The 22,429-nt window shown below is 44.0% G+C and overlaps 1 protein-coding gene across 1 annotated transcript in view; it reads right to left on the bottom strand.

The window, feature by feature from the left end:
- The window catches only part of LOC149439392 (tetratricopeptide repeat protein 39A-like), a 77,255-nt gene that overhangs the window by 13,579 nt on the left and 41,247 nt on the right, over nt 1–22,429 (bottom strand). Inside the window, exons 8-10 of the mRNA XM_089659089.1 lie at nt 13,460–13,525; nt 2,908–3,016; nt 1,646–1,713 (exon numbers count right to left, since the gene is read on the bottom strand). Of these exons, the coding sequence (XP_089515215.1) occupies nt 1,646–1,713; nt 2,908–3,016; nt 13,460–13,525 (243 nt within the window). The remainder of the gene's footprint in view (nt 1–1,645; nt 1,714–2,907; nt 3,017–13,459; nt 13,526–22,429) is intronic.

Below are 22,429 nucleotides of genomic sequence, written 5' to 3' on the forward strand. Positions count from 1 at the left end.
GGGCAACCAAGAAAGGCAACAGGAGGGCGGGGGCAACCAAGAAAAGCAACAGGAGGGCGGGGGCAACCAAGAAAAGCAACAGGAGGGCGGGGGCAACCAAGAAAGGCAACAGGAGGGCGGGGGCAACCAAGAAAGGCAACAGGAGGGCGGGGGCAACCAAGAAAAGCAACAGGAGGGCGGGGGCAACCAAGAAAAGCAACAGGAGGGCGGGGGCAACCAAGAAAGGCAACAGGAGGGCGGGGGCAACCAAGAAAGGCAACAGGAGGGCGGGGGCAACCAAGAAAGGCAACAGGAGGGCGGGGGCAACCAAGAAAGGCAACAGGAGGGCGGGGGCAACCAAGAAAGGCAACAGGAGGGCGGGGGCAACCAAGAAAGGCAACAGGAGGGCGGGGGCAACCAAGAAAGGCAACAGGAGGGCGGGGCAACCAAGAAAGGCAACAGGAGGGCGGGGGCAACCAAGAAAGGCAACAGGAGGGGGTAAGCAACAAAGAAAGTCAATGGGGGGCAAACAACAAATGCAATGGGGAGGGCAACCAAGAAAGGCAACGGGGGGGGGGGGGGGGAACCAAGAAAAGCAATGAGGGGGCAACTAAGAAAGGCAAAGGGGGGGGCAAGAAATACAAGGGGGGGGCAACCGAGAAATACAACAAGGGGGGGGCAACCAAGAAATACAACGGGAGAAACCAGGAAAGGCAGCTTGGGGGTCCATCCAGGGAATGCAGCATAAGGGCAACCAGGAAGGGCAATGGGGGGGGGCAAGGGAAGGCAAAGGGGGGGCAATCAGGAAAGGCAATGGGGGGGCAAATGAGGGGCAACCAAGGAAGGTAACCAGGGAAGGCAGCTTGGAGGTCACCCAGGGAAGGCAGCATAGGAGCAACCAGGGAAGGCAATGTGGGGGGGGGGGCATTAGCAACTTGGGAGGATAACAGAAAGTGAGGGACAAGGGAAGGAGGGCAATCAGGAATAGCAACAGGGAGGAAACCAGAAAAGGCAACAGGGGGCAACCAGGAAAGGCAAGGAGAGGGTAACCAGGGATATAGCCTGAGAGACTAAGAGAAGGCAGCCTGAGGACAACAAAGGTTAGGACACGTTAAGCTGACCATACACTGATAAAACGATTGGCTGGTACCCATTAGTTAGATGGCCATACATCCTATTTTACTGGTCAATTTACAATCTTTACAGTGGTCACTTGTTTTATATAGCTGGTCTCTGAAGAAGTTCCTTCTACCAACTAGATGACTACTAGAGAGAATCCACACAAACATATTACGCTGTGACCACTATCAGGTACCATACAATGGTCAGCCACTAAAGGCTGAATCACACTTATTTCTCCTAAAACAGGGCTATCCTATAAACCTGGAGGAAAGCGGTGCTCATAACAAAGATATTGGGTTCCAAGCTACTGTGAGTGTTGCTCATAAAAATTATTTAAGTTTCAGTTTTCATTTTTCTAGTTCAGGTTTGAAAATGTAAGAAGGAAATAGCCTGCTGATGATCAGACACTTTACCACCGATCTAGAAGACCGGTCATGTTCATCCTGAGAAAAAAAAAGCCCCAGCTTCTGCAAATATCCTGCTCCAGTGCACTGACCTCACTCAGTTTCTGTCTGATATCTGCACGGGGGTGATCTCTGCTCACCTTGGGGTATTGGCTGAGGTAAGGTTGAAGAAGTGAATCAGCTTCTGTGACATCTTCCTCTCCAGTTCCTGAAAACGTAACACAGAGGAGAAGCAAATGTTAGTGTGTTCTTCATCTCACAGTGGTCATTGGTTTAAGTGTTTTAAGTGTTTCAGGGCAGCACAGCGGCTAAATGGTTAGCACTTCCGCCTGGCAGTACTAGGGTCGTTGGTTCGAATCCCAGCCACGGCACCACCTGCCTGGAGTTTGCATGTTCTCCCTGTGCCTGCGTGGGTTTCCTCCGGGTACTCCAGTTTCCTCCCACACTCCAAAGAAATGCTGGTAGGTGAATTGGCTCCTGTCTACATTGTCCCTAGTATGTGTATGTATGAATGTAAGTTATGAACTTTACATTGTACACCCCTTGAGGGTTAGGGACTGATGTGAATGTACAATATATATGTAAAGCGCTGTGTAAATTGATGGCGCTAATATAAGTACCTAAAATAAATACAATAATAAATAAATGGCATGCCTGCAAACATTTCACTCTAGTTAGTGAAATAGTCAGGGCCGTGGATAAGGGGGCATCACCTGTCCTGTACAGGGCCCAAGCCATCAGGGGGCCCAGGCAGCTGGGTGAAGCAAATGTGGGCAGGGAGGGTAATTGGCACTGGAACCGATCCCCCGTATGTTTCCCTGCTGCAGCTGAAAGCTGGCTTCTCTCCAACCAACTGGCTTTCAGCTGCTGCAGAGAAACATACAGGGGATCAGTTCCAGTAACTGTACCCACCACACCCATCATCCTCCTTGTGCACCATACATTTCCTCCTACTGTCCAAATCCCCCTGTGTGCCCCCACAGTGCTGCTGGCTTCCCTCTTCTCCTTCCCACCAGCAGTTTCAGTCACACAATAGGATCCCTTAGGATGCAGGGGGGGGGGGGGTTGTCCAGTAAATAGGTCACATTTACCAGCCCCTTCCTTTCCAGAATGAACAACACAATGAGTGATTGGTACAGATCACTGTCTTCATTCATAACTGAAGCATAGTAAACAGGTTTTTTTTTCCCAAAGTGCTGCATAAATTGATGGCGCTATAGAAGTACCTGAAATAAAGTGTTTTATAGTTCTGGAGAGGATACAATATTCTGAGAACTGTAATATCATAAGATACATATTTTTCTTCTACTCTCTTTGGAATACATCTTACGGTCGATACAATACTATTAAAGGGGGAAATTTATTAAAACTGAAGAGTGCATATGGCTATGGCATGTCTCACCAAGGATGAAGCTCAGGAAGGTGTAGTAGCAGAGCAGCAACATACTACACAACAAGGAACGCAGGTTATAGGATGCGGCACCTTCGTGGAGCTGGCTCAGCCCGTATTCCTGAGGAGTAAAATCAAAGCAACAAATTGGCATCATGAAAACTTCTAATCAAAAGCTCTAAAGGGTATAAATAACATTTGCGGGGGTGAATGCACAAATATCACCAAAGGCTGAAATGGCTAAAAAGAAAAAAAAAAGTCATCCGACAAGTGATATTGAATTAACACATTTATAATGCTACTCCCAAAAAAAAGTCTTCAGCTGTGCACAAATATCACAAAAGGCTAAAATGGCTAAAAAGAAAAAAAAAAAAAAAGTCATCCAACATGTGACATTAAATCAACACATTTATAATGCTACCCCCCCCCCCCCAAAAAAAAGTCTCCAGCTGCACTAAAGGCCAGGAATGAATGCTCCTGAATTGCTCTTAGTAGAGTTTCCCTTTAAAGTTGACATCCAAACAGCTAACAAGAAACCCAAACAATGAATGCAGTTTTTAGTAATTAAAAAAAAAAGGAAAACCTGTATGCCATGTACTGCAGCACACAGACTGGGAGAGGGAACAGCAGCACTGTGGACCAATCAGACCTCTTGTTCAGTGCCACTAATGAAATGGTTTACAATAGAAGAGAACAGAAGGTGCTGTTGTCCCATCATTGCCAAATCTGATGGCGGCCCAGACCAGGCAAGATTGCTTAACCGAAGGCAGGTAGTCGATATTTAATTTTTTTAAATATATAGCAAGTGCAGCGCTAAAATAAGTGAATGATATTATAGTGAAAATAAAGTGCAAAGTCAATCTGACATATAGCGGAAAAAAAATTGATTAGCGGAACAGTCAAGTGCAGTATATAAAAATCAAATATAAAAAAATGTTCAGTAAATCATTCAATAAATGTGAAACAGTAAAGTGCAGCATAAAAGTGAGAATATATAAAGTCCATAAAATATCAGTGGAGTAACAACTGTAAATTATATATTCTCACTTTTATGCTGCACTTTACTGTTTCACATTTATTGAATGATTTACTGAACATTTTTTTATATTTGATTTTTATATTCTGCACTTGACTGCTCTGCTGATCAATTTTTTTTTTCCGCTGTATGTCTGATTGACTTTGCACTTTACAGTTTCACATTTATTGAATGATTTATTGAACATTTTTTATATTTGATTTTTATATGCTGCACATTTTGTTTGTTTTTCGCTATATGTCAAATTGACTTTGTTTGATATTATAGTGAAAATAAAGTGCAAAGTCAATCAGACATACAGCGGAAAACAAACAAAATGTGCAGCATATAAAAATCAAATATAAAAAATGTTCAATAAATCATTCAATAAATGTGAAACTGTAAAGTGCAAAGTCAATCAAGCATACAGCGGGAAAAAAAAATGATCAGCAGAACAGTCAAGTGCAGCATATAAAAATCAAACATAGAAAATGCTCAATAAATCATTCAATAAATATGAAACCATAAAGTGCAGCATAAAAGTGAGAATATATAATTTATGGTTCTTACTCCACTGATATTTTATGGACTTTATATATTCTGTACTTTTATGCTGCACTTTACTGTTTCACATTTATTGAACATTTTTTTATATTTGATTTTTATATGCTGCACTTGACTGTTCTGCTGATCAATTTTTTTTTTTAAGCTATATGTCAGATTTTCTTTGCACTTTATTTTCACTATAATATCATTCACTTATTTTAGCGCTGCACTTGCTATATATTTATCCATAAGGAGTTGTTACCTATACCTTGGCGCTAGCTGCTTTATAGTTCCACCGCTCACCTACGCTTGATACTTATATTTCATTTTTTTAATTTCTTGTATATTTAATTTTGGGTTTTTTTTTCCCCTTTGTGTATAGTTGTTTGCCTAGAGTTCAGCTTCTGTCAGAATTTCATGTGAACCAATACAGTGAGGTTATGTATACTCTTCTGGAAACGTATAAAAAATAATATATGGAGGATATCAAGAATTCATCTTCATGTACCAACATCCCATAAAGTGCATCAAGTACCAAAAAGGAAAAACGTGACTTCCGAGGTACTGGATGATAAACATGAAATCAACCAACATACATCTCTTTAAAAGTCACTTGGATACATTTTATTATATGAGGGGCATTCAAGTCAAACAGGAACTTTTAATTGTACAAGTATAAAAAGGGATGCTAGTGTGGCGGTGCTACACGGAGTAGTAAGTGGCAAGTGTGTCCTATTACTGATAGGCGGCATACATGTCGCAGGTCACTCCAGAGACCATTAACCTCCCTAGCAGTCTGATTATGTCAGTATTTCTGTGCTCAAAGCGGTACATTGTTTTCAATGGAAATATGTTGTTTTTTTATCGTAGGCCTGTAATTTTTAGGAATAACTGAAATCTGTCCGAACAAGAGTCTAGTAAACATCCCGGGTATGTTAAAATTTGAAACACAAAATCATAAATTATAATATAATAATCATGAAAAATATAATATAATAATAAATTTAATTCAATAATATAATCAAACCAAAAACACTGAAATGTGAAATAGAGCGCCAAGTTCTCACATTGCTGAGAAAAGTCGCAGAATCATTTTCAGTGTCTGATGAGGAATTTCCCCACGAATCATTATCACTCAATTCTGCAAGTGGTTCTGATTTACTATCGCTGTTCTCTAGCCGGTCTAAAACCGCTTTTGACCTAAAGGGACGCTTTTTGGACGCCATGGACGTTTCTCAGTTTCCAGGCAGAAAGAACAGTAAAAATGCAGGCAGGGCGCCGGACAAAGCACTCGGGACAAAATGTATGTGAAATGGTTTGATACAGGAATGGAATACTATCAGATTTTAGTGTATTGAATGAATGTAAAATTTTTACATTTTTGAATTTCCCGCCAGTTCTGTCCCCCGTACGTCCCGACGCTCGCAGGGAACGGAACCCTGAAGACGGATGCCGGCATCGGCCAGAGGAGATGGCCAGGGACGCTGCAGGGGGGGATATCGCGGGAGCGCAGGACAAGGAAAGTGCTGGAGGGATCCCAGAGCAACACTGCAGGGTATTCCCGAGTGTAGCTCGAGGTTACCGCTTCTGGTACTGAAAGTTTATCCCGAGCTACACTCAGGAATACCGCCAGGGGGGTTAATCAAGATGGCGGACAACAGTGTTAGTGTCGATCTTGTGAATGAAGGCGTAAAACCAGCGGATATCTACAGAAGATATCAAGCACAGTACGGTGATGAGACGCTCAGCCGCAGTAAGACATTTGAATGGTGCAAACGTTTCAAGGATGGCTGTGCACAGCAGTCATTCCTGGGAACATTCAACGCATGGAACGCCTGATCCTGGATAATCTACACATAACCTGATGTGAAATTGCACATGAATCTTTCTGTAGGAACAGTGAACACAATGACGACGAAGTGAAGAAGCCTGTCCTAGAATGGTTCAGGTGTACTTACAAATCTTTCTATGCCAAAGCTTTCCACACATTAGCAGGGATAAGTGTATAAATGTAGCAGGGGAGTATGTTAAAAAAATAAATGCAATTTCCACTCCTTGAAATTCGTTGTTTTATTATATAAACTAAAAAGTGCCGGTTTGACTTTAATGCCCCTCACATCACAATGGGAGAGAAGTTTGTCCATCGCATAACATCAAGATCTAAATCACTAACTCCTGATTTGTACCCACCAAGTTATCAGTGCAGTATCGAAATTTTAAAGATTAAGTCATTACTTTCATTTTGTCAGCTTTTGTCCTGATCAGGGGTCTCCAAATATGGCCCTTTGCTTGCCTTTATCTGGCCCTTAGTACACTACAAGGACTCTTCCTCCCACCGACACCAACAATGGGGTACTCTTCCTACCACCACCAATGGGGTACTCTTCCTACCACCGACACCAACAATGGGGTACTCTTCAACCCACCGACACCAACAATGGGGTACTCTTCAACCCACCGACACCAACAATGAGGTACTCTTCAACCCACCGACACCAACAATGGGGTACTCTTCAACCCACCGACACCAACAATGGGGTACTCTTCAACCCACCGACACCAACAATGGGGTACTCTTCCTCCCACCAACAATGGGGTACTTTTCCTTCCACCGACACCAACAATGGGGTACTTTTCCTTCCACCGACACCAACAATGGGGTACACTTCCTCCCACCGACACCAACAATGGGGTACACTTCCTCCCACCGACACCAACAATGGGGTACACTTCCTCCCACCGACACCAACAATGGGGTACACTTCCTCCCACCGACACCAACAATGGGGTACACTTCCTCCCACCGACACCAACAATGGGGTACACTTCCTCCCACCGACACCAACAATGGGGTACACTTCCTCCCACCGACACCAACAATGGGGTACACTTCCTCCCACCGACACCAACAATGGGGTACACTTCCTCCCACCGACACCAACAATGGGGTACACTTCCTCCCACCGACACCAACAATGGGGTACACTTCCTCCCACCGACACCAACAATGGGGTACACTTCCTCCCACCGACACCAACAATGGGGTACACTTCCTCCCACCGACACCAACAATGGGGTACACTTCCTCCCACCGACACCAACAATGGGGTACACTTCCTCCCACCGACACCAACAATGGGGTACACTTCCTCCCACCGACACCAACAATGGGGTACACTTCCTCCCACCGACACCAACAATGGGGTACACTTCCTCCCACCGACACCAACAATGGGGTACACTTCCTCCCACCGACACCAACAATGGGGTACACTTCCTCCCACCGACACCAACAATGGGGTACTCTTCCTCCCACCGACACCAACAATGGGGTACTCTTCCTCCCACCGACACCAACAATGGGGTACTCTTCCTCCCACTGACACCAACAATGGGGTACTCTTCCTCCCACCGACACCAACAATGGGGTACTATTTCTTCTGCTATGCCAATGATGGGGAATTTTCTACTTCCACTGGCCACAGTCCAGTCCCTCTAGAGTCTGAATGACTTTCAACTGGCCCTTTGTTAGAAAGATTGGAGACCCCCGATTCAGATCATCAGATCTCTAGCTCCTGATTGGTTGGTGGGTACAAGTCCCGGGAGCAAACAACCCACGCTATGCTACAAAAAACTGACTCCTAGCTTTTTTAGCTAGCTCCTAAGTTCAAAGCAAATTTGTCAAGCCCTGGATTTGGACACCTGTTAGGATACTATTGCTGTCTGTGCCCCCCCCCCCCCCGTTAAGGAGATTCAGCCTATTAGTCCTGTTAACCATCATCGTGAAAGTAACAGAAACCCCATATTTTGGGTTGTTCCCAGAAGAGTAATAGAGGGCACATTTTCCAATGGGGATTCTAGTTCTTATGACCTGGGGTTCCCCGAGGAATTCTCTTACTTAGCCAAAACCGAAAGTGAGAAAAAAAATCCCTCCTATGGGACAGGTGAAAGGAAACCTCCCCAATAAGACACAGCTGGCAAAAAATAAAACGGACAGGGGTTATAACCCTCCCTTACTCTGTCCACAATGGGAAAAAAAAGCCTATAGATCTAGACCTATTGGGCTGTAATTGCTTCCAAAAGTGCAACCACTAAATACCGACTTGAAAGGGGTGTAAATATACAGCGTTATTTTGTGTTTTCCATTGTAATTCTGTCAATTACATTTTTATAAATCCTCCACACTTTAGGGCTCATCCACATTACACAGCATATATTATTGTGCACATAACGCATGTGTGCCAGTGTGGATGTGTGCGGTCACGCTATTGGTTAAAACACATTGCCTGATATTTTCCTTTAGTTTTTTTTCTTCCCTTTAACCCCTTGCCTACAGGGTACTTCTACCCCCTTCCAGCTCAGGCCAATTTCCAGCTGTCAGCGCTGTTGCACTTTGAATGACAATTGCGCGGTCATGCAACACTGTACCCCTATGAAATTTTTATCATTTTTTTGTGACAGATAAAGCTTTATTTTGGTGGTATTTAATCATCTCTGGGTTTTTGTTTTTTTAAACCAAAAACCACTGAAAATTTTGAAAAAAAAATATTTTTTTTTAGTTTTTGTTATAAAATTTTGTAAATAAGTGATTTTTCTCCTTCACTGATGTGCGCTATCGAGGCTGCACTGATGGACACTGATAGGTGGCACTGAGGAGGCACTGGTAGGTGGCACTGATGGGCATTGACAGGCATCACTGATGGGCACTGAAAGGCAGCACTCATATATGGCACTGATAGGCAGCACTGATGCACACAAAATAGGCGGCACTGACTGGCACTGATAGGCAGCACTGACTGGCACTGATAGGCAGCACTGACTGGCACTGATAGGCAGCACTGACTGGCACTGATAGGCAGCACTGATTGGCAGCGCTGACTGGCATTGATAGGTGGCACTGAAAGGCAGCTCAGATAGGCACTGATATGCGGCATTAATGTGCACTGGTAGGCACTGAAATGTGGCATTGATGTGGCACTGGCAGGTGGCATGGATGAGCACTGACAAGTGGCACTGCTGGGGCTACACAGATCATCAGGGTACACTGATCATCAGTGTAGATGTCCCCTCTGAGGGATGCCGATTACGACTCTCCTCTCCTCTGTCAGCGTGACAGCTCGTGAGGAGAGAAATGCCGATAACCGGCATTTCCCTATTTACATACCATCGTGTGGTCATGTGATTGGACACAGCTGATCACATGACTGAGCAGACATCTTCGGCTCGTTCCGTTGATTGGTGATCCGCTGTGTCCGAGGGACACAGCGCACCGCCGATCGCCGCGTGCTCCCGGAGCCACACATGTGCGATTAGAATGGAAGGACGTCATATGACGTCCTCCCAGAACGAGAGAACCGCCTTGCGTCCGTCATTGTACTATATGGCGGGCGGGAGGCGGTTAAAGTAAAAAAAATAGATTTTAAATATATATTTGTATGGCAAATTTTTTTTTCTTCCTTCTAAAGTATAATAAAAGTATTACTAAACCCACATCATAAAAAAACTATCAAATTCTGTATTACATTCTGTTCATACTCAGTCACTAGGGGATTCATTTTCTGTATTCTGCAAAAAACCTGGTTGATTCTGCTGTTCGGTTTCCGAACATCTGAGCAGCCCATGTGACTATAGAGTCTATAGAGACTATACAGAGTGACAGACCACTCCCTCCCTCTTTCTACATGCCCACTAACCAGCTAAACACAATGGGAGTGGGATATTACATCTTGATTGATGGAGGCTTTACCTCCCTCTTATTCTAAGACACAGGCTGGAGGGGTGCGACATCCTGTGACTGGCAGAAATCCGCCCATACTGTGGTATTGCCACAAAAATAATAAAGAAAAGATTTTAAACATATTTGTATGACAATTTTTTTTTCTTCCTTTTAAAGTATAATTAAAGTAGCACTAAACCCACATCATAATAAACTATCAAATTCTGTATTACATTCTGTTCATACTCACTCAGTCACTAGGGGATTCATTTTCTGTATTCTGCAAAAAACCTGGTTGATTCTGCTGTTCGGTCTCCCCATTCTGTCCATGTCCCCACTGCAGTTAGGGATTTTGCAGAGCAGTGTTGATAGCTAGTGCACATGCTCAGTTTTCAGTGATTTTGTATGCTGAGCATTTCCTCCCTATCACATCTGAGCAATCCATGTGACTAGAGTCACACATGTGGGTGTATACAGAGTGGTAAATGACAGACCACTCCCTCCCTCTATCTCCATGCCCACTAATCAGCTAAACACAATGGGAGTGGGATATTACATCTTGATTGATGGAGGCTTTACCTCCCTCTTATTCTAAGACACAGGCTGGAGGGGTGTGACACCCTGTGACTGGCAGAAATCCGCCCATAACGTGGTATTGTCAAAAAAAATTTTAAAGATTAGATTTTAAACATATATTTGTATGACAATTTAAAACAATGTATGGATATTAAATAGTTTATTTTTTTACTCTCTATTCCATTTTTTTTTTTATTTTGAACATGTGACCAGCAAGTGTGGGCTAGACTCTCCTCCTGCCACTGTTTCCCTGCAGACAGGCTGGGAAAGAGCTGGATCATGTGACCGCTTTATATCGATTAGAAAAAATGTACCTCTTTTTTTTTTTTTTTTTTTTTAATTAAAATGATTACAGTCCCATCCATATACAGAAAGAGAAGGGAACATGTGGATTAAACAGTGTGTGTTTAGTGTCATTTTAAAGGCAAAACATTTTAAAAGTTTATTAGACTAGAGTATAGAGGGATTACAATACCTGTCAGGTTTTTGAGGGGTTTTTTTGTGGTTAGGGAGACTCACCATCTGTATTTGTCCTGTTTACCCTTATCATCGAAAGTGAAAAATATCCCCTAATTTTAGGTTGCCAACAGAACGAGAATAGAGTTGAAATCTTCCAATGAGGGCACTAATTTTGGAGAACCAGGGATTCCCTCATTTTACAGGGATACATTCTAGTCTCTTGGTGGACATCCAACTGTGTGCTTTTTATTGATCATGGACTTTCCAAATGATATGGACTTCTAATTGTCTGCTCAACTGCTAGTTTTATATTATTTCTTCCATAGTTTTTACATTTTAGGTTTGCACCAAATGATTTGTATATATCCTCACTATTGAGGGAATTTCTTCTCACTTCTGTTTTTGGCTATGGGACAGGAAGTGAAATCTCCTCAATGGACAGAGATGGCAAAAAAAAATGACACGGGCTATAACCCTCATTTACACGATTCAAAAAGAAAAAAAACCGACTAACTGCTACATACTGTAGCACATTGGAACGAACTGTGCAAAGATGCCACATATCTACGTCATTTTTTTCAGCACATACCAACACAGAGCATTGGCATGAACTGAAGCCGTAAAAAATAAAACCTTGCCTTGTTTTTGCATTGGCCAATGCTGCTAGTGTGAATGAGGCCTCAGTGGGCCATTGGCCTGGAACAAATATCAGGCACACCAGATGTTGGGATACAGCAAAGTGGGCTCCCACACTTCAATTATGAAAAGTGCCGGTGCCCAATAGCAAGCAGTCTGAATAGAAAAAAAAAAAAAAAGAATCTAGAAAGTTAGTATGTACCGTATTTTCTGGCGTATAAGACGAATGTTTACCCCTTGAAAATCTTCTCAAAAGTCGGGGGTCGTCTTATACGCCGGTATCCGGCATACTGACACTTTTTAGGGGGGTGGCGTGGTGCCGCCGCCGCCGCCCCCCCCCCCCCCCCCCCCCAACGGAAGGGACACTAAGTACAGGGGTGGGCAGGGGCTGTTTCTTACCTGGCTCCGGTCCCACGACGATCCGGTCCAGGAAGCGTGGCTGCTCCTTCAGTTCGGCCACTGGATGTTCGCGCGGCTGCTCGGCTCCGCCTCCTCACCGGTGATTGGCCGCCAGAACTGTAGCTCAGGAAAGGCACACAGGCGGCCAATCACCGGCGAGGGGGCGGAGCCGAGCGGCCCCCCAAAAATCGAGTGCAGGAGCAGCAGGTAAGTGTTCAGTGTAGAGGTGCTGCTGCAACCACATATGCTGGCTGCAGCAGCACCATACTAGAACAGGGTCAGCAAGTGTAATTGGTGTCAGTGGGAGGAATAGTGCCCCATCATTGGTGTCACTGATACCAATGATGGAGCACTATTCCTCTCACTGACACCAATGTTGGGACACTATTCCCCCCACTGATACTAATGATAGGGCACTATTCCTCATACTGACACCAATGATGGGGCACTATTCCCCCCACTGATATTATGATGGGGCACTATTCCCCCCACTGATACTAATGATGGGGCACTATTCCTGCCACTGATACCAATGATGGGGCACTATTCCTGCCACTGATACCAATGATGGGGCACTATTCCTGCCACTGATACCAATGATGGGGCACTATTCCTGCCACTGATACCAATGATGGGGCACTATTCCTGCCACTGACACCAATGATGGGGCACTATTCCTGCCACTGACACCAATGATGGGGCACTATTCCTGCCACTGACACCAATGATGGGGCACTATTCCTGCCACTGACACCAATGATGGGGCACTATTCCTGCCACTGATACCAATGATGGGGCACTATTCCTGCCACTGACACCAATGATGGGGCACTATTCCTGCCACTGATACCAATGATGGGGCACTATTTTTCCCACTGACACCAATGATGGGGCACTATTCCTGCCACTGACACCAATGATGGGGCACTATTCCTGCCACTGATACCAATGATGGGGCACTATTCCTGCCACTGACACCAATGATGGGGCACTATTCCTGCCACTGATACCAATGATGGGGCACTATTCCTCCCACTGACACCGATGATGGGGCACGATTCTTCCCACTGGTGTGCATTGGAAGAGGGGTAGTTTTATACGGCGAGTATAGCCCAAACACTACATTTTAGCAGGAAAAGTAGGGGGTCGTCTTATACCCCGGCAAATACGGTATATAACATGTAGTATCTGCATACACAATGGAGTTGAACACCAACCTTGTCTCCAGAGAAGCCAGCAAATTCCAATATCTTCAGTATCCGGGGAGGGAAGAGAGACAAAGTCTGTAGGGCAGAGGATACATTTACATGAGAACACACAACATCTACGACAGCAATACATGCAGCTAGAAAGCTGATCGATGAGATCAAACGAGCCATCAGATGGTGTGGAATTAGTCAAAAAATGGCAATGAAATAAAAAGGTCTTCTCCGACACAGAAAAAGGATCTTCTTGATCATGATACTAAAACTTGTAAAATCGATCCATGAGCTGCTAAGGCAATCCAAAGTTGAAAAGTTTCAGAAAACATTAACTGCTTGGCCTCCAGAGGATTTACCCCCCTTCCTGACCAGGCCAATTTTCAGCTCACACTTTGAATGATCAACACTCAGTTATCCAACACTGTACCCATATGACATTGTTAGCATTGTTTCACATAAATGGAGCTTTCTTTTGCTGGTATTTAACCCCTTGCCCTCCAGAGGATTCACCCCCCTTCCTGACCAGGATATTTTTTGCGATACGGTGCCGCGTAACTTTAACCGACAATTGCGCGGTCATGCAACGCTGCACCCAAATGAAGTTTATGTCCTTTTTTCCCATAAATAGAGCTTTCTTTCAGTGGTATTTGATCACTTCTACATTTTTTACTTTTTGTGCTATAAATTTCTCTTATTTTTTTTGGTTATACTAGTAATGGCAGCAACTTATAGGCCGACAATTTTGAAGAAAAAAAAAAAAACAGTATTTTTTATTTTCTATTTCAAATTTCTTCATAAAGTTATGCCAAAATGTATTCTGCTACTTATTTTTTGTAAAAAAAATTTCAATATGTGTATTTTGATTAGTTTGCGCAAAAGCTATGGCGTCTACAAACTATGGGACATATACTGGAATAAATTTTTTTTATACTATTAATAGCGGCAATCAACAACTTATAGCGGGACCGCTATGTTGTAGCTGACATTTCTACACTAACTGACACTTTGTGGTAACCAGTGACATAAATACAGTGATCAGTGCTAAAAATATACACTGCGCTGTACTAATGACACTGGGTGGGAAGGGGTTACCATATGGGGTGATCAAAGGGTTAACTGTGTGCCTAGCTATGTGCTTAATGTACAATAGGAGGTGCCAGGGGCGGACTGATAACTCATGGGGGCACCAGGCAATAGGGGATCATGGGGCCCCTGTATCCTTGCCCAGACTCAAACAAGCCTATGAAAAAGGTACCAGGGGCATCTCATGGGGCCCCCTACTGACCCCGGGCCCTCGGGCAGTGCCCAAGTTTCCAAATGGTCAGTCCGCCCCTGGGAGGTGCTTTTATTATGGGGAGTGATGAATCGTGTTCTCAGCTATACAGAGAGAAACAATTCATGACTTTCCACAGTCACAAGTGCTATGGTTATGTAAACATAGCCATAGATCTGTTCTTGCTTCTTGACTGACGATCTGCAGGTGCCAACGAGCAACTCCTCACCGGGGCTTGCAGATCGTTTTGTGCTGTGACAGTTCACAGCTGAAGACCTCCTGTGGCGGGAGTGCAAAATGACGTTTGTTTACGTGATTTTGCACAGGAATGCTGCCCTGTAGTAGTAAAACTGCTATAGGGTGGATGGAAAGTGGTTAAAGAGCACCAGTTACAATGGGTTATGCAGGGCTCTGAATATTCATGCTTAGGCTCCATGCACACTATCATTTTTTAAGCTCCTAGAGGCTGTTCTTAGCATTTTTTCTTCTGCTCCTAGAAGCTAAATAGTGTTCTCCTTTATGTCTATGCACACTACTTTAGGCTATTATTTTTTTGAGCTTCAGCGTCTAGGAGCAGAAAAAAGTTGTATTTGTAGAGTTTTTTGGAGCATTTTTCTAACAGAAAAAAACCCCACTAAATGCTACTAAAACGCTCTTTGCAGCTTATTTCTAGCTTTTTAATTTTTTTCCTCTACATGTACTGTAAAAACACTAATAAAACGCAAACGCTCCTGAACGCTACTAAAACGCTATTAAATGCTATTACCAGCGTTTTTGTAACCAGCATTTTTTACAGAGTTTTTTTAGCTTCAAAAAAAAAAAAAAATGCTAGTGTGCATGAAGCCTAAAAGTGGTTGTAAACCTCAGACTTGAAATATGAGCAAAGTATATCCCTCTATAGCTTGTCTCAATCCAGAGCACTAAGAGGTTGATTTACTAAAACTGGAGAATGCAAAATCTGGTGCAGTTCTAAATAGAAACCAATCAGCCTCCAGGTATTTTTGTGAAAGCTTAATCAAACAAGCTGAAGTTAGAAACTGATTGGCTACCATGCACAGCTGCACCAGATTTTGTATTCTCTAGTTTTAGTATATCAACCCCTAAGTGCCATTTCTGCTGCTGCCAGCCTGAGTCACATCTCTGCTATCAGCATAAGTCACTTCTGATGAGGTTTCCTGACACCAAGAGAAAAATAGTGGCAAGGGAGGGCACAGCCTGTGATTGACAGCCTCAGCTCTGCTCCTGTGTGAAGGGGGTGTGTCCCTTCCCTCCAATCAGCTCCCAGAGCTCTCACTGATGTAACTTCAGCTCCCCACCCCCTGCTTTTCACAGCTCAGAGATCATGTGTAAATTCTGCACTTTGAATAGATGTAGGGGACCAAACGCTGTAGATAAATAAGTACAACATACGTCGAAGGATTTGTTTCATTTCATCTTTGTGTATCACCTGAGGCCAGTCACTTCATTATTATTATACAGGATTTATATAGCGCCAACAGTTTGCTCAGCGCTTTACAATATAACGGGAGACAATACAGCAACAATACAGTTCAATACAAGAGGGATAGGAGGGCCTGATCCTGGGAGCTTACAGTCTAAGATTGGGTATATGTAAGGGTTTAATTATAACTGTGCCAACTTTACTAATCAAACATCTAGTTTTGACCCCTTACTAAACCTTCCACTTTGTCTGTGCTCCCCTACCGCCCTGTATGACAGCTGGAGCCTTTGTAAGTAATGAGTACTTGTGGGTATGGTGCAACATACCTCTTCACCCTGACTATGCAACACATGATGGTCAGAGCAGCCAATCACCAGAGCCAAACATGGTCACACGGGTCCTTACCCAAGTCAGATACAGAGCTTGTACGGGGGGGCTTTCTTTTTGGAGCTGCAAGAGGTGAACAGGGGGGCCGTGGCATGTAGGTACAGGAAAGGGCTAGTAAGAGAACTTGTTTAATTTCTCTCTGAAAAGTGCAAAGGTGGGAGCTGGAAACACTCATCCTGCATATTCATAGGTTCACATTCAGGATCCGAGTCCTGAAAATGTTTCATATCTGACTGTATTGTATAAATGGCTTGTGTGCACCAGGGGCGGACTGACCATTTGGAAACTCGGGCACTGCCCGAGGGCCCGGGGTCAGTAGGGGGCCCCATGAGATGCCCCTGGTACCTTTTTCATAGGCTTTTTTGAGTTTGGGCAAGGACACAGGGGCCCCATGATCCCCTATTGCCCGGGGGCCCCATGAGTTGTCAGTCCGCCCCTGGTGTGCACCATGTCTGTTGAGCAAGGTTGATTTTAACTGAAGAAAAAAAAAGTAAACAATACGTGTTTTACGAATCATCACGTTGCTCCCATACAACACTCGCCAGCTCACATAGCATGCAGGCTGGTGTGAACAAGTCATAAAGCCCACATGCAAAATACAACCCTTGGGTCACAGCGCTGTCAAGTGGTTACTTTCATTTTCTAACCAGCATTAAAAGTGACAGTTGGATTCTCACGGATTGCCCTAGGCAAAGGCTCAACCACCCACCCTCTGTACTTCACCGTTCTTGTGTTTGTGCAAATATTTTAAAACAAATATTTCACATTATCCTTCCCCATCCCTGTGAAACAGGCTTCACAAGGTGCCTGCTGATAACTTGCCATCTTTTTCATTCCTCTAACTCATTATACACTTCTGGCAATCCTAAACCATTGCTAGAGGAAGCATATGGGGGATTCCCAGTGCTGTGCTCCCCCGGGCATGGGGGTGTCCAGGGTACACTGAGAAATGGGAGAGAACCTGTACGTTCACATCAGGGTTATCTCTTATAAAATGTAACTGAAAAAATATGTATATACACTCACTGGACACTTTATTGCATACACCTGATCAATTGCTTGGTAACACAAATTGCTAGTTGACCAATCAAATGGCAGCAACTCAATGTATGTAAGCATCTAGACGTGGTGAAGACAACTTGCTGAAGTTCAAACCAAGCATCAGCATAGGGAAGAAAAGGGATTTAAGTGACTTGGTCATGCTGAACGATGTTACAGGCAGCATAACATTCTCCACGGCTTCTCCAGACCCTTTCACGTCTGTCACATGTGCTCAGGGTGAACCTGCTCTCATCTGTGAAAAGCACAGGGTGCCAGTGGTGGACCTGCCAATTCTGGTGTTCAATGGCAAATACCAATCGAGCTCTATGGTGCCGGGCAGTGAGCACAGGGCCCACAAGAGGACATCAAGCCCTCAGGCCACCCTCATGAAGTCGGTTTCTGATTGGTCAGAGACATTCACACCAGTGGCCTGCTGGAGTTTAAGTAGCAGGGTGGTTGCTGATCTACTGGGATTTTTATCAACAACCATCTCTAGGGAAATCAAGACTCATCAGACCAAGCAACATTTTTCCAATCTTCTATTTTACAATTTTTATGAGCCTGTGTGAATTGTAGCTTCCGTTTCCTGTTCTTAGCTGACAGAAGTGGCACCCGGTGTGGTCTTCTGCTGCTGTAGCCCATCTGCTTCAAGGTTTGACGTGTTGTGTGTTCTGAGATGGTTTTCTGCATACCTTGGTTGTAATGAGTGGTTGAGTTACTGCTGCCTTTCTATCTTCACGAACCAGTTTGCCCATTCTCCTCTGACATCAAAGCATTTTCCTTCACTCAACTGCAGTTCACTGGATATTTTCTTTTTTTGGACCATTCTCTGTAAACCCTAGAAATGGTTGTGCATGAAAATGCAAGTAGATCAGTTTTTTAAATACTCAGACCAGCCAGTCTGGCACCAACAACCATGCCACCTTCAAAGTCACTTAAATCCCCTTTCTTCCCCATTCTGATACTCGGTTTGAACTTAAGCAAGTCATCTTCACGTCTAGATGCCTAAATGCATTGAGTTGCTCCCATGCGATTGGCTGATTAGCGATTTGTGCAATTAACCAGGTGTATCTAATAATGTGGCCGGTGAGCGTGTGTGTGTATACACACACCTCAAAAAAAATTAAAGGAACATTTTTTTTAATCAGAGTATAGCATCGAGTCAATGAAAGTCCTGGGATATTGATCTGGTCAGTTAAGTAGCAGAGGGGGTTGTTAATCAGTTTCAGCTGCTTTGGTGTTAATGAAATTAACAACAGGTGCACTAGATGGGTAACAATGAGATGACCCCCAAAACAGGAATGGTTTTACAGGTGGAGGCCACTGACATTTTTTACCTACTCCTCTTTTCTGTTTTTCACTAGTTTTGTATTTGGCTCCTCCAGGATGGCACATCAATACGTGCCACTGCCAGAAGGTTTGCTGTGTCTCCCAGCACAGTCTCCAGAGCATGGAGGAGATTCCGGGAGACAGGCAGTTACTCTAGGAGAGCTGGACAGGGTCGTAGAAGGTCCTTAACCCATCAGCAGGACCGGCATCTGCTCCTTTGTGCAAGGAGGAACAGGATGAGCACTGCCAGAGCCCCACAAAATGACCTCCAGCAGACCACTGGTGTGAATGTCTCTGACCAATTAGAAACAGACTTCATGAGGGTGGCCTGAGGGCCCGACGTCCTCTAGTGGGCCCTGTGATCACTGCCCGGCACCATAGAGCTCTATTGGCATTTGTCATTGAGCACCAGAATTGGCAGGTCCACCACTGGCGCCCTGTGCTTTTCACAGATGAGAGCAGGTTCACCCTGAGCACATGTGACAGACGTGAAAGGGTCTGGAGAAGCCGTGGAGAATGTTCTGCTGCCTGTAACATCGTTCAGCATGACCGTTTTGGTGGTGGGTCAGTGATTGTCTACGGAAGGCATATCCATGGAGGGACGCACAGACCTCTACAGGCTAGACAATGGCACCCTGACTGTCATTAGGTATTGGGATGAAGTCCTTGGACCCATTGTCAGACCCTACACTGGTGCAGTGGGTCCTGGGTTCCTCCTGGTACACGACAATGCCCGGCCTCATGTGCCGAGAGTATGCAGGCAGTTCCTGGAGGATGAAGGAATTTATACCATTGAATGGCCCCCACGCCCGCCTGACCTAAATCCAATAGAACACCTCTGGGATATTATGTTTCGGTCCATCCACCGTCGCCAGGTTGCATCTCAGACTGTCCAGGGGTTCAGTGATGCCCTGGTCCAGATCTGGGAGGAAATACCCCAGGACACCATCCGTGGTCTCATTAGGAGCCTCCCCCAACGTTGTCAGGCATGCATACAAGCACGTGGGGGCCATACAAACTACTGAGGACCATTTTGAGTTGCTGCAATGACATTTCAGCAAAATGGACAAGTCTGCTGCATCATTTTTTCACTTTGATTTTCGGGGTGTCTTCAGTCCCCTGTAGGTTGATTATTTTTACGTTCCTGACACATTACCCCGTCCATATCAGTATAGATATCCAGCAGGAAATTTTCCCCATTGAGATCTGATGAGTTTTCAAATATGTATGGATCTCAGATTTCTGCTCTATTGCCAGTCAGTTTATTCCACAGGCAGAGAAGGCAAACAGTTTTGTTGCAGCAAAAGCTTTAGCGGTAAAATAAAATTATAAAGAAATACCCTAAGAAGGAGCTAGCCATTCAAAGGTATCAATAGAACAATACTTTTTGAATTATCATACACAAAAACACTTTCAAAAGGTAAAATATACAGACCAACAATCAGCAACTAAGAGAAGTCCATGGTTAGGGTTTACATACACTTTATTGCCGAGGGTTTTAATCCTTGCCTTTGTTCCAGTTAAAGCTGGTACCATGACTGCTGCCCAAGGTTTTCTGTTTCAGGGAGGCTCCTTTCTCTTGCAACATCCTATGGAGCCACCATTGCATGCAGGGACTAGAGCGGTCTCTCCATACACTGTGTGCTTCCATAGAAACACACAGCCCTGTAAATTGACCCTGTCATAGAAAGTTTTAAAGCAAGTCATATCTCTTGTGCACAGGACAAATTCATCTTTTCCGCTGGCCACACCACCAAATGCTGCTCTGATCCCTAGAAATCTTCTGCTGAGATACTGGGTCCCCCTGCAGCGCTCATTGGTTCCTCCTGCTGACCTGTGTGTCACTATTGTATCCTGTAATGGGTGAAATGCGAAGGAAGGAACGAATGAGAGCTGCGGGGGAACCAGGAGATTAACACTCCCAGGAGCGTTAGTTTACCTCAGCATCAGTGGCAGTAGGAAAGGCAAAGGTAAGGTATTAAAACGTTTTCTATAGCCACAAGGTCACCTTAAAGTGTATGTAAAACCAGTTTGTTTTTTTGTTTTGTTTTAGATACAGTAGGGAAGGAACAGAACCCCTAGGTCAGGTTATATTTTTTGCTGCCTGTGTCCCATTGGTCTTCATTTTCTGTCTTGGTGTCAATCACCAATCACCATGACAGAGGGACGCACACAGCAATTATCCACTTCCAGTCCGGACACTTTCACCCCCTTCCTGTCCAGGCCAATTTTCAGCTTTCAGTGCTATCACACTTTAAATGACAATTGCGCGGTCATGCAACACTGTAGCCATATGAATTTTTTAGCATTTTTTTGAGACAGATAAAGTTTTATTTTGGTGGTATTTATTCACCACTGGGATTTTTATTTTTTTTTGCTATGTAAATGAATAAGTCCAAAAATTTTGAAAAAAGTGTTTTTCTTATAAAATTTTGCAAATAAATAATATTTCATCATAAATCTGGGCCAAAATGTATTCCGTTATCTTTTTAGTAAAAAAAAAAAAAATAACCCAAATTTGTTTATAACCAAAAATTATAAATTTTTAAACTTTTTTTTTACTTTTTTTATATTCTTATTTATGTTTTTTTTTTTTTTTTTTTTTTTTTTACATACTGTCACCCTAGCAGTACAGTGTTACCATGGTGACACTAGTGTAAGGTGATGAAGATTTTTTTTTTTTTCTTACACTGATTGCTTTTACACCCTTAAAGGCTGTAAAAGCAATCATTTCCCCTCTCTAGCTGCATTCTTGCAGCCATTGAGAACTACTGTGTGAGATGTGATTGGTCACAGCTTTGTACATGATACAAGGCTGTTGTGAATAGCCTTGTACCATGTGACCTCTCTGATCATTCACAGAATTCATACGTAGTAACCAATGATGTCAGAAGTGACATCTTGCTTACTACTCTGCATGTGATCTCTGATTGGCCAATCAGTGATCACATGATCGGGACCTCACACAGAGCTCCCGTCCGACTATCGGTGTTCCACTGTGTCCAGAGGACACAGCGGGCACCGGATCGCGGTGCTGCATGCTCCCAGAGAGCGCGCACAAGCAGGGTGCGGGGAGGCCGTTTATAAATGGCCACCCGACCCTGCACTGCCACCGTCCGCCCGTTTATATACATGGGCTGGACGGGAAGTGGTTAACACAACTACAAAAATTACCTATATATATATATATACATACACTTTAATATACCAAATATACAGTAAATTATTCTCACGAGATATCCATGGCTTGATAACAAATGTCCATAGATTTGAGATTTACCTTAAAACATCCTATGTCCATAAGCAGCATAGAGAGAAAAAGACTTGAGATCAGATACAAGACTAGAGACTGCAGCGAAAAACATTTCTTGAATGTGGCATATAACGTACACTCCACCCAATTTATTTTGTGTTGGGTGGAGGGGGTATGGGTACCCTGTGTAGTATATGTACCAAGGCTTCCTCTTTATTCGGATCCTGTGTGATGTGCAGCAAGGTTCTTCTGGTGAGCTCC

Source organism: Staurois parvus, unplaced genomic scaffold (assembly GCF_062004578.1).
Source record: "Staurois parvus isolate SC_StPar_1 unplaced genomic scaffold, SC_StPar_1.0 ptg001131l, whole genome shotgun sequence".
Classification (NCBI taxonomy): Eukaryota; Metazoa; Chordata; class Amphibia; order Anura; family Ranidae; genus Staurois; species Staurois parvus.